This window comes from Delphinapterus leucas, chromosome 9 (genome assembly GCF_059928025.1).
Source record: "Delphinapterus leucas isolate spDelLeu-1000000601 "Yukka" chromosome 9, BTC_Dleu_Yukka2, whole genome shotgun sequence".
Lineage (NCBI taxonomy): Eukaryota > Metazoa > Chordata > Mammalia > Artiodactyla > Monodontidae > Delphinapterus > Delphinapterus leucas.
Genome location: NC_143137.1, coordinates 73,887,840 through 73,901,249, shown reverse-complemented (window position 1 = coordinate 73,901,249; position 13,410 = coordinate 73,887,840). Strand labels below are relative to the sequence as shown.

Here is a 13,410-nt window from a genome sequence, read left to right as displayed (position 1 = left end):
TATTTCCTATTTTATAGCAAAATGACACAGAACACAGCCACAGTCTAGCTCTGGGCTCATCTTTTCACCTAGGATGTGAGGCCAGCACAGCGGTCAGGTGTGTCATTATGGGGAGAGGCTGCCCATCAGCTGTGATCTGTCTGCAGTCTTGCCTGATACAGGCTTCCACTAAAGAGATGGACAGACTGACAGGGTCCTATTCCTGTGGGCCTCCCGTGTAAAGGACATAATCCAATTTTCTGAAAATCATTCTGGGAATGACACTGGCATTTCCTCAGCAATTCCATCTTTGGGTATAACACACAACCTTCCAAGACAAAAAGGAGACAGTTCCTCCCAGTGGAGAGCCATGTACTGTTCCCTTTTTACATCTAGTCCTTTGCAAAGTTCTTGGGACATAACTGACGGACAAGTATTTGATAAATAAATATAATTAATAAATAAATATAATTAATCTACCCAACATGCTTTTATCTAATCAAATCAAATTAATTGCTGCTATTTGATCTAAAGAAGCTACTCACTCGGGCTTCCCTGGTGGTGCAATGGTTAAGAATCTGCCTGCCAAGGCAGGGCACATGGGGTTGAACCCTGGTCCAGGAAGATCCCAAATGCCATGGAGCAACTAAGCCCGTGGGCCGCAACTACTGAGCCTGCGCTCTAGAGTCCACGAGCCACAGTTACTGAGCCCGCGTGCCACAACTGCTGAAGTCCACGGGCCTAGAGCCCGTGCTCCACAGCAAGAGAAGCCACCGCAATGAGAAGCCCATGCACCGCAACGAACAGTAGCCCCTCTCACCGCAACTAAAGACAGCCTGCATGCAGCAACAAAGATCCAACACAGCCAAAAATAAAATAAATCAATTAGTTAAGTAAAAAAAAGAAGCTACTCACTCTACCCTAAAAAAAGATAGTTTCCAACATTTCAAATATCCTCCTGTAGAGAATTCTGTTTAATCTGACACTTTCAGGTCTCATTCTTAGAACTTTATCTTATTCAGATAATGTTAAATTATTTTACATTTTTTGCTGGCCTAGAAATTAATATATGTACGGCCCTTCCTGAATAACACCCGTAAACCATCTGATCACAACTGATATACCTCATAGAACTTAATGATGTTGATGACCCAGGCACAGAGACCAGCTGCTGCAAAAGATTTGGTCCGAATCAGGTTTGGGTTGAACTCCGGGTCTTTCAAATACTGTTCATTCACCACTCTTAGACAGTTCTCTGGAATGTGCTCTTTGTCATAGTTAATTAACGCTTGCAAAAAATCATCCACCTGTAAGGCAAAAAGACTTATTGCAATGAGCCATTTGAGTGGCAGAGAAAATTCCAAGATCAAAAGTTAAAATCAGCTTTTAGGACTCACATTACAAAGGCAAAATTGGCAAGCTCCATTTATCCCACTGTTTGACTTTTTCAGTGTTTAGAGTATAAAGTTAGAATTAGCAATGGACACTTTTAAAATCCCTTCTATCCCAGGGTAAAATATTCAGTCCCTGCACAGGAGGCATTCACATTTTGAAGAAAAGAAAAAGAAAAACACATACCCCAAAATCCCTTTGCTTCACCTTCGTGTACATTAGTAACATTTTTCCAGCATAAGACATCCATGTAATTTTCTCCCTCCTACACTTAACTGCTTTCATAATTTTGAAAATAATTAGCACCCTTCCAACGGCTGCTGGTGTTGACTTAGGTGTGCTACAACCCTACGCTAATCTCCAACTTGGCAAACAAAAATTCTAAGTCTAGAGAACATACAGCAGATTACACTTAGCAAATATGAAGATGATTTTTTTTTAGCAGTTGGGAATTTTATAGCTTTCCTCTTTCTCCTCAAATTGTATGTTTTTTCAAAAATTTATTTTTTTGAAGTATAGTTGATTTACAATGTTGTGTTAATTTCTGCTGAACAGCAAAGTGACTCAGTTATACGTATATATACATTCTTTTCGTATTCTTTTCCATTTTGCTTAATCACAGGACATGGAATATAGTTCCCTGTGCTATACAGTAGGACTTTGTTGTTTATCCATTCTATATATATAATAGTTCTTATCTGCTAATCCCAAATGCCCAGTCCATCCTTCCCCCACCCCTGCTGTCAAGTATAACCACAGTACTAAACAGAGAAATTGTCGGGATTTTCACGTTGCCGGGCTGCCTGATACCTTTCCCATGAAGACTTTAGCTGCCTTCCAACTCCGGTCTTTTGGCACTCTGCCCCGGGGAGCCAGAAGGACCATCACGGCTGCAGTAACGTTGGTAACTGCATTTGGAGGGTTGGGAAAGGCTTTCAACTCAGTGAGATTGACCTGAAAAAAAGCACACACACTCTCAAGACCAGGAGAGGTCTGGTTTCTCAAGACCAGCTGTTAGGTCATCAAGCTGGTCTTCAGTGGCTGGTCTTTTCCACCCTCTCCTTTCCACACAAGTCTCGGTTGGGCAGTCTTTGCCGCCCACCCGGGGGTCCCACCACCGTGGAACTCCAGGAGGTTCAGTTCTTGCTGGGCGCTTTTCTGGTACTTCGGAAACATCACTGCCCTTTCTGGCTTCCAAGTAAATGTATCTGCCTGATCTACCAGTCCTGCAGAGCCTTGCACACTGAGTCCAGGGAATTTCATAAACATATAGGTTTTAAGGCATTTATGGGTCTATGGAATATATTTGCCTTTTAACCAGGCCCTCCCAGAAACAGAGTCCCTTAGTTCAGAGTCTCTTAGTTTTGTTTTTCTGCTTTACATGCACAAAAAACATCTTCTATTACACTATAATGACTGTCAACTGGGAAGATGCCCGCATAGGCTGAACCTCCTTTCTGCATTCCTCCTTAACCTCTGCAGGTCAGAATCTTGATTTACTCAACAGATGGTATTCATGGGGTAAATCACCAGTATCAGGACAAATACTTTGGAGCAAGAATTAGTATCTATAAGAAGTATATGTAGGTTCATGATACATGTTTTTTTAAAAAGGATTTCCTGTGAAATGTCCTGAGCTATATTATACACTCTTGCTTATAAAGCCTCATCAAATGTTGAACCTGATTCTCCTCCATTACCATAAACTGGCTATTTATTTGGGAAATGACTGCAAAGAACAGAAAGGGTGTGAAAATAGGAGCAAAAGCAAAAACTTAAAATATGCTAATGCTAACTGAGAGCTGGGTAACCAAGATTCTTTCATCATTTATAAATATACTGAGCTTTACATTTAAGTGATATTATTTTATTTTGACTGAGTATATAATAATATCTTCAGAGGAAAAGTTGCCAGTGCAAAGCACAAAGAAGAAAATAAACATTCTAGTGCTCAGAAAGAGGAAAACACAAAATTCCATTACTCAGAAATAATCAGTTACTATTATTTTTTTCCCAATTGTTTCCTATGCACAAACATATTCTTATTAAAAAACGTTACACTAAATCCTATTTTATAATCTGCTTTATTCACTTAATACATCACGAACATTTTGTTGCTAGCTAGGATTCAACAATATAATTTTAATGGCAGCAGGATATTTGAATGCAGAATAATCAATCTTCCATCATGGTATACGTATGTTCTTTTAAATTGTTCAGCTTTATGGTAATACTATAAGAAACATCCATGTTTCTTATAGTGAACATCGCTGTTCACAGTCAAAATTACTTCCTTCAAAAGAATACTTAGAGAAATGAATATTTCTTTGAAGAGCAGGGAATGTCTGGATCCTTTCCTCTTTGAAGCTGAATTTAAGATCCTCAGGCCTAGTAATGCCCTAGGATTCACCCCAGAGGCCTAGTAGAACCCAGGGGCAAGACCAGCTGTAGGCTCTTAGAATCACATTGCCCATAATTCCATCTCTCCTTCTGACCATCACAGATTATTTTCTCTTATGGGAATTCGAATGCTCAGTGAGGTTTTGCTAATAACGTGAAGCCAGGAAAAACGGTGTGGGTCAAACCTAGGTGTCTTTGATTCCAGCCTGTTGCTCTTTTCCTGAGGGTCTCTCATTAATACTATTTTTTTATATCCAGAGGAAGTAGAGAATCCCTCACTTGGTTCTTAAAGCAACACATAATATGAATCACTGGACTTGGGCCGAATCCAATTGCTAACAATAGAACTGCCTTTCATAAGAGTATAAACTGCATGGCACTGGAAGTATTCAAAAGGAGACCGCTTGTTGGGATGAAGAAGGACAAACTCCCGGATGGGAAAGGAAGGTCAACTACAATGATGACCTCAAATATTTGTTTCAACTGTAACATTTAATGGGACTTTCTTTCCTTTTTCAAAACTCTTTGGTTGCATGAATTTCACCCTTAGTTCAGTTATTCAAACTCTAATAATCTCCAAATATTATTTTGAGGAAACCCTGAGCCAAGGAATCATCCTTACCCTGTTGAGTGTATTGAGAGCAGCTGTCGCGGCCACCAGAGCGGGCTCAGCCTTAAGTAAGTCGGCCTCACACTCCTTCTGTTTCTGGGACACTTCAGTCTGAATAGCTGTCACCTAATCAAAGAGGAAAAACACAGAAACCCACGTACACAAATTATCATCTCAGATATCTCTACTGAAAAATGCAGGCTGCCTCCGAGGCACTGTTCAATAATTCGTCTGTATTTGAACAGGGGAGGAATTTGTTGTAGAGACTAACTTCCCTTCAGGTACAGTGTATACACAAAGCTTTGCACACACACAAAATACACAACACAAATGGAATCAAATATCAAAATGCTCCAAGGCAGACTCTATCTTAGTTACAAGGTGCCACTAGTAATAAATGCAAGATTAAGCAATTCCTCTGTTCTTCAGTTTTCTTTTTCAGCAAGTCCTGAACAAGTGAAAATCCAAGCTGGCTCAGTAACCTAGACCACAAAATATGTTTGCTAAAATTCTCTCATTTTTCCTTACATTTAGCTTGCCTACATTACCTGATTACTCACATTTACATTACCTAAAGGTCACGTTAACTAATTTTTAAGAATAAATGTGAAGCTTTTTTGTTCAACTGGCTAGAAGATATTGTTCTATCCCATGCATGCTTAATCACAGAAAAAATTTTTATGAAGATTAATTCTTGTTTTCTCTAAGGACTTGGTAAGAAACTACAGCTGCAACAACCCAGGTCTATCTTTGGCAATGGGACCGTGATGTTTGCTGTCCGCTCTACTGTTGAGGGTCCAGGGACACTATTCACATGCCAAAGAGGGTCTTGCATTAGCCCCCTGGCATGAACACATATAATATGGATATAGGGAAGCCATGTTGGTAAACTCGAACCAAGCCAAAATGAGAACCTTTGGGGTTTCTATCCTCCTCCCTTTAGAACACTGATAGAACTCGAATGTCCAGGAAGAATAAAATCTTTGTCCTCAGCAGAAATGTGACTTTCAAAGCTGTGGCGCTGGGCACCAGGATCCAGTCAGCACATGGGATGGTTGCTGATGTGATGGGGATTGTGAATGATCAAGTGTGAACAAAAGTGCATTCGTTCAGATGTGTTTGAACAGGTTTAAAACTGTACCCATAAACGTAAACACTGCTCACAACAAATTTTGTTGTCTACCACAGCTTTATTAGCAGAAATTACCCTTCTCCTGATTAACCGTTATTCTGCTATGTACTGCACCTTTTATGAACATAATTGGTCCATGGTAGATATGTGACCTCTGGCCAATACTTACGGGCTACGGTTAACACCTGTAAGGAAACTCTGCGTGCTTACAGAGAACTGCTCTAAAACCACAGTCCTCAAAGCTGCCAGGAATGGACCATGAAAACTCTAAGGATACTATTATACATTTTCAATGTGCTGGAGAATACTGCTACGGATGAAACAGAGACTGTATTTGAGTGAGTTATTACATCAGGCTTATTTATTCTCCTTAAGGATATACTAAATCTACACATGCTGTTTGTGCCCATTTGTAATAACATCATTTTAAACTGGACTCAGGATCATGGTTTTTTAATACCTAGAGAGTATTTCTTCTAAATGCTATTTCTATGAGACTGGGGGTCACAGAGTCTTCTCCCTCTAACTCCTTTACTGTTAATGGAGTATTATTCCTTTGGGTAATTTTGATAAGCAGAGCAATTTAGAACATTTAATAACTAAAACCCCACAAATGCAAATGAAAAAAATACTCTAGGGGCTTCCCTGGTGGCGCAGTGGTTGAGAGTCCGCCTGCCGATGCAGGGGACGTGGGTTCGTGCCCCGGTCCGGGAAGATCCCACATGCCGCGGAGCGGCTGGGCCCGTGAGCCATGGCCGCTGAGCCTGCGCGTCCGGAGCCTGTGCTCCGCAACGGGAGAGGCCACAGCAGTGAGCGGCCCGCGTACCGAAAAAAAAAACAAAAAAACTCTAGGTTGGTCAACTTATTTCTTATTCCCAATCCCTCTCACCCTAAGTGCAACTACACTAGAGTTGTGAAAATGCTTTGTATCTCAGGGACTTGGGAAGCCTCAATGTGCAATTTCCTCTGCCCTCTCCCACCCCGAACAAGGTTCCTGTGGACTGGTTAGTGAGGCCCAACCTGGAGAAGGTGGAAGAGCTACACAGATGGCTTAGAGTATGTGCTTTCCCTCTACCATCGTCCGTTAAAGCAGATTTGGAGACTGTCCCATTCTTGGGTACACCAGAATTTTTCTGCCCTCTGCTAGTCAAAAGCTCCTTGCAGATGGTTCATGAAATTTAGTGGCGGTCACAAGAGGATAAAGTCACAATAACTGCTTGTTTTGGGCTGAACTGTGTCCATTCAAAATTCTCAGGTTGAAGCCTTAACCCCAGGACCTCTGAATGTGATCGTATTTACAGAGAGGGCCTTTAAAGAGATGATTAAATTAAAACAAGCCTGTTAGGGTGGGGCTTAATCTAATCTGACTAACGTCCTTATAAGAGGAGGAAATCTGGTTACACACAAGAGTTGGCAGGGGTGTGGGCACAGAGGGAAGGGCATATGAGGATACAGAGAGAAGGTAGCTGTCTGCAAGCCCAGAGAGAGAGAGAGGCCTCTGGAGAAACCAAATCTGCCAACACCCTGACCTTGGACTTCCAGACTCCAGAGCGCTGAGAAAATAAATTTCTGTTGTTTAACCCTCCCAGTCCCTGATATTTTGTTATGGCAGCCTTAGCTAACAAGCACATGGCTCTCACCTGTCTTGAAGAAATTCCTGATGGTCCTAAAATTCAGCCCCACCCATCTTTAGAAAAGAAACATTAAAAAACTGAAGATCATTCAAAATCAGGGTGGATGTCCACCTTTTGAAGAGATTATATGAGCTCTGCAATTTGGAAGGCACTTTCACTCATGAGGATTACTATTCAACAAAGAAAGCAGTTTGAAAGGATCAGAGGATCCTTAGAATTTGGAGCTGATAAATGAAACAAAGATGGAAGATCTAATTTTCACAAGCTTAATGGTGCTTCTGTTACCTGAGGTCACTGCTGGCAATGCCCATGATTTGAACAGCCCTCGATGATTTATAAACTTGAAGCAACAATTTCAACCAGCTTCTCTACATGGGTTGTCAAGATGCACAGCAAGACAGACTCTAAACCCCAATATTTGTTTAGCCATATTAAATGTGGCAACATACTTTTGTTATTTTTAAATTACTTCTTAAGTATTAAATCTTGAGACCCCAATTTCATAGAATCACAGAGACCATATACACCCTTTTTTAATAACCACATAGAATCTAGCACGTTGATGAACATATGACCAATGTGAGCCCATAGCACATACTTGGTCTTGATTAATTCCTTGACTCTACATAGTTTAGAGTCAAATAGATTCTCCTTCCATGACCACCAACTTAAAAGAGTTCTTTCCACCATAACATCACTTGACTTTCATCATAGACTTATTGCTAACCCAAAATACCTTGTCTGTCAACATGTCACTTGTCTCCTGTCTTTCCCATTACAATGTAAGCTACGTGCAGGCACCCTGCATATCATATACATATATCCTCAAGAACCTAGAAAAGTGCCAGGCAAAAAAATAGGTGCTCAGACAATATTTGTTATTTATAACTAAATTAAGCCTCATGGATAAAATGAAAATAATTTTAAGTATTATTTTTATTTCTTGGTACGGATTAGATATACAAAATACTATGTGTCCTTTCCATGTTTGGAAAACTTCATGAAACAACCTGTCAGATGAGTTCTAATTTGCTAAAGCATTTTTCCCCGTTTGTGAGGATAATTTTGCCTTAGAAAGTCACATGCAAAAATGTGAAATGTCCTCCAGAGTACTTGTCATGTTTTAAGATCTGTAGAGATGGGTTATGATATAGTAATTATCGGAGTATCACAAATTTGTGTAATGCCTGAAAAACATCCCCTGGGTGGAATTAGCTTATGATAATCACACCATGTGTGAGACCTAATTACTTAAGATAAAAATATACTTTTACGGATCTCTTCCATTTACCTGAAACTCAATGGAAATATTTATTACCAGAATTAGGAATCATATGCCTCTCGGCCATGCCAAACATGCCTTATCTTTAACTTCAAAAATAAGTTTAAAAAAAATCATTAATTTAGCATTTTGACTTTCACTATGCTTTTAAAGTCTTTAGCTGTGCAAGTTAAAGGCAAACATGCTCAATACACATTACAACAAAAGGAAAACAACTCAACTGCCTATTAATGAACGGCAACATCACTGGTAAAACAGATATTTTCTCATATCATTAATGCAGAATAATAGCATAATGGCTACTGATTCCCAGGCTATGCGACTCATAATTTACATTTTTTAATTAACTAAGCCCTGATTATAATCTTTTGTCTAAAATAAGATAACTGACCTTGCACACATACGGTCATTCAATTTTTAAACAAATATTTAGTAATCATTCTGTTTGCTATAGTTCTTTTGGGAAGTGAGATACACAAAAATAAAATACCTTCTACTTGTGAAGTTTTGGTAAGAGAAGATGACAATATAACATATTTATTTCAGAATTACTGGAAACCCAAGTACAAAGAAAGCAGAAGCTATATAATCTTAAAAGTAATTGTTTCCAACAATAAAACATCATACAGAATGCCAGGGCCTCCACTGACTGAAAAAGAACAAATTTAGCTTAGGATATAATAATAAACTCAAGTTGTGTTATTAAAATGCAAAATTCGAAAACCATCTTGCAAAGTGACGGAATGGGCTTTGTTAACAATTGAGTTGTTCAATTTGCCTAAAAACGGAAAAGCTTTAGAAACCTCCGGAGGTGACTTCCTGACCTTTACTGTATTACAAATAGGCCTGATGTTCAAGATCCACATCCATTATATGCTTGAATGAGCTCAGTATTTATTGTTCTTTCATATCATTAAAAGAGCTAAAAGGTTGGGAAAATGCATAATGTAAAGAAAGGTCAAGTGGTAATCATGGTGTGAAATGCTGTTACATGTGTAACTATAATAATTCTTTAGATTTTACGCTCCCTGGAGAGGAAGTTGTTCAAAACTGTTCACCTACAAAGGTTTATTTTGTGCTAAATATAGCTCTGTACTCTAAATGGTGGAATTAGCCTGACCTTTCTCTCTTCCGCATCCGCGATGGCCTTTTCCCGGCTCACTTTCTCCGTCTGAAGCCCGATCTTTGTGATCAGACCTTCAGCATCGTGATTTCTCAGTTGTAACTCAGCTTCTTGAGAGGCAAGTCTGGCTTTCAGATCCCCTACCTAAAGGAAAAGTCATGACTTTGAAGAAACCTGTGTCAATAACAACAAACATCAGATATAGCTTATTTTTTTAAGTGAATTCAGGGGGCCTAGCAATTTCTATCTTGGTCCTTCTTCTACCCTGATTTGACTTTAATTCCATGTGAAAAAATGCAGGCCCTGTGTTTAAAAAAAAATGCATTTCTTTTTAAACACAGGAATCAACAGAATAATGTTTTCGAATGGTTTTGTGGAAAAAGTCATTAACTTAATGTCAGCACCAACCAGACATTTATCTTCTCAGCTCAGGGAAGCACCACCAGCTGTCCCCACCTGAGCACATGTCACCCGAGCATGTGTCATTCATGCCCCCTGTGGGGTATAAATATTACTGTTTGTGTGTGTGTGTGTTTTTTAATCACAAAAAAACAATCACAACCATTTATTTTGACTCCATTGCTAAAAACACTTCAGGAATTTCATCTTGTGGAACCACACTCCACTGCTATATCCAAGGATGCCTGTAACCTCCCCGGCCAACATGGGTTATTTACACTCTACCCTAAAAGGCACAGCTGGTACTGTGACTGCTACCTGTACTACTAGAGTTTAAGCTAAGACTGATTTTTTTAGCCTCTTTATGAACTCAGGGTCACACTGCACAGTGATGTTTCCTTCTCTCTTCTTTTTAGCCGTGTGAAACTAGTCACATGTTAGGCCATAATCAAAATCATCATCCAAGAGATTAGGAGGAAACTTATTTCAAGCCCTGATTTCAGTCTCTAAGGAAGCTGTTAAGTCTGAAATATCGAAAGCAACTCAAGCCCTGGATGCGAGCCTTATGGATGAAGAGAATTCACTTGGGCTCTCTATTATGACCTACACTAAATCTGCAGAGGGGCTACCTGGCTAAAGAAGGGGTTTAGGGCTTTGCTGCAATGCATGAACAGCGCTACGGTTTGGACATATTTCAGATGGCATGGATATCCAGCTCTGCGGGACTGCTGCAAGGGCACACGCTCCAAGATGAAGACATCTTGCTCTGCACACCACCTGATCTTACACTGTCAGGCTTTCTGGTTGTCCACATAGGAGACTATGCTTCCTCTTCAAAATAAATTGATTTTAAAAACTCTTAAGGTGCTATTAGATATTCCAACCACATGCACAAACACCTAATGGCAAGAACTCATCAGTAGTCCTTCCATCAAGACCTTGTGTATCTTCTCAGACTTTCTGCCTATTGTTTATAGCTGAGGGGGAATAAGGAAACCCCAAACAGCTGTGAACATGGCAGGCACCCCCTTTCTTTCTTCCTCTCCCCAACCCCCAGCTCAACAACACACAACTGAGATGACTGTCAGGAAACCACAGACTTTCTCTTCTTCTTCTCTGTGACTGAGATGCTGCCGCCACTGAGATGAACGAGGATGCTACTCCCCGTGCTTTAGTCTCTGTCATTTGGGGAGAAAACTCTCGCAGTGTGGCAGAGGCCCCACCGGTATTGAGTTCACTTTAGCCAACACTGTCGTTTCCTGGGGCAAAGTCAACAGGCTCATTTTGGGTCATCCTTCAGAGGGACATAAATGCTCTGGGATACAGATCTCTTCCACTTTTAGCTTAACAGGACTCCTAGCAAAAAGTCTTTACTAGGGAAAAGGGTTTTGATTCAAGTGAGATGCAACTGGAGGGACAGGGAGAGGGAAGACAAATGAAAGAGAAAGAAGGCAAAAAGAGTAAGATAAAACATTTATAAAAAGAGAGAGCAAAGAAAGACATTCTTTGAAAGTGAAGGAAAAGATGCACATATAGGAATATATTCTTTGGGGGTTTTCCAGCAACTATTCTTTGCAACACTCAGTCTTGGAAACCTCCTCACTCCGGTTTCTCTTTCCCAGTCGTGGTCCATCTACTCACTGCTCAGCACAGATCACAGTGTTTCACCGAAGAGCCATTCCTGGTGTATGAAATGAAGGGGGAAAGAGGTAAGTGATGCTTTGGCCTTTAGACATACTTGAAGGACATGGCCGGAGAGTCCTTCAGGGTGAAAGTCACCAACATACACTCCCCCAACCAGGTTCTGTCTCATTTCCATCCTAGGCATGGATGGGCCACCAGTACTCTTGGGGGGAAAACTGGCCCAATTTCTTGAAAAGCATATGGGTGTACAACCTGATGACAAATACTCTGAAAAGGCCCTGGGAGTTTCTGGCCTTGAGGTGACCACCAGTGAGGATTGTTTTTTTCCTCTAGCTCTAGAGCCTGGCTGGCCCATCTCCAAAGTCTTTTGTCTTCTCTCATTCTAATTTCTTTTACCAGTCACAGAGAGGCAGCTTGGAACTATGGGCTTTACATAGATCTGGGCTCCAACTCAAAACTCATGGGCTCTGTGGCCTTCGACTCTTGAAGCCTCATGTGTAAAATTTCAGTAGGAACACCTACTTCATATACTTGTTTGATTTTTAACCATAAAATCTGATAATATGTGTGCAGACCCACACATGATTAACATCCTATGCAAATTCCCTCCTGATTGACTCCAGGAGGTTAGAGGTGCCGTCCTTCAAGGTAGTGGAGGCGTTATGGTTGAGGATGAAAGCAACACTGGATATTTTCACCTAAGAGAGATAGTGGCTAAAGGGAGCAGATCAGACACCAAGGCCAGAGAAGACCGCTATACTTAGGGACCCCAATCCCAACACCCTTTATCACAGCATCGGCCAGGAAACGCTGCCTTCACTGGGGATTGAGAATCTGAGACCAAGAGGGATCTGATTTCCATTGTCCTGTGACAAAGTTCCTGATGATAAGCCCAGAGCATCAAAGCAGTGGAAGAGGAGAGGGGAACCAGCTGTGCCTGTTCTGTTCAACATCTCGACACTGCCCGGCACGGAGACAGGCCAACAACAGAAGGGTTCTCTCCAAACCAGCTGTGATAGTGTAACTGGCTGATCCCTTTTCAGCCTTAGGAAAGCAGGAACTGTGTGTTCTCTGTATCATTAAACTGTAAATTTTAGCACGATGCATCTTATACAAGTAGGTTAAACTGCTGCTTCAAAAGCAAAGGTATTTTTTAATTTTAGGAGCGTTGATTTCACTCAGTAGTAACATACCCGGGTCATACCTGAGAGGCTGTGGTTTGTAGCTTCCGGATGCCATTCACCAAGTGCTCTTTCTTCTGGGATATCTCGTTTTGTTTCTTCTTCAACAGGTTCTTAAACAGTGATATTTGTTCCAGAAAACTCTTTGGGGTGGTATAGTTGTGTCTTCTCTCATTCTGGTAATACCTGGTACTCACTTCGTTTACGCTAGTGTGAACGTGTGCCATGAAGAGGCTAATAGAATCTTTATCCAGGGGCTGAAACATACACATGGCAATTCACATGAAATTCTCTCAAAAGAAAACAAAAATGCAAATTTATAAAAGAAGAAAAATCAGCGAAATTATGCAGTATTTATTTTCTAAAAGCCAGAACAGCTTAGTTTCTAGGAAAACTTAGTCTTTCAGAGATGTCCACGGGATTGGAGAGATGACAAGAAACCTTCCAGCTTAGTAAACTCCTCTTGCCAAGTAGGCCAAAGGATTTATATGTGCTCCACATACCAAAACCAAAAGCCAAGATGCAACACAAGCACTGCTTTTCACGACTTGATTTTTATCAAGCGTGTGCAAGAGAAAATGGAGAAATTGAGACACAGTACTCAGAGAAGTATTTTTGGTGTTGCTTTCAAGCT

The 13,410-nt window shown here is 40.6% G+C and overlaps 1 protein-coding gene across 1 annotated transcript in view; it reads right to left on the bottom strand.

The window, feature by feature from the left end:
• DNAH11 (dynein axonemal heavy chain 11) overlaps positions 1-13,410 on the bottom strand; it is a 335,983-nt gene that overhangs the window by 102,119 nt on the left and 220,454 nt on the right. Inside the window, exons 56-60 of the mRNA XM_089917707.1 lie at positions 12,800-13,033; positions 9,550-9,696; positions 4,394-4,507; positions 2,182-2,325; positions 1,104-1,286 (exon numbers count right to left, since the gene is read on the bottom strand). Coding sequence (XP_089773833.1) covers positions 1,104-1,286; positions 2,182-2,325; positions 4,394-4,507; positions 9,550-9,696; positions 12,800-13,033 — 822 coding nt within the window. The remainder of the gene's footprint in view (positions 1-1,103; positions 1,287-2,181; positions 2,326-4,393; positions 4,508-9,549; positions 9,697-12,799; positions 13,034-13,410) is intronic.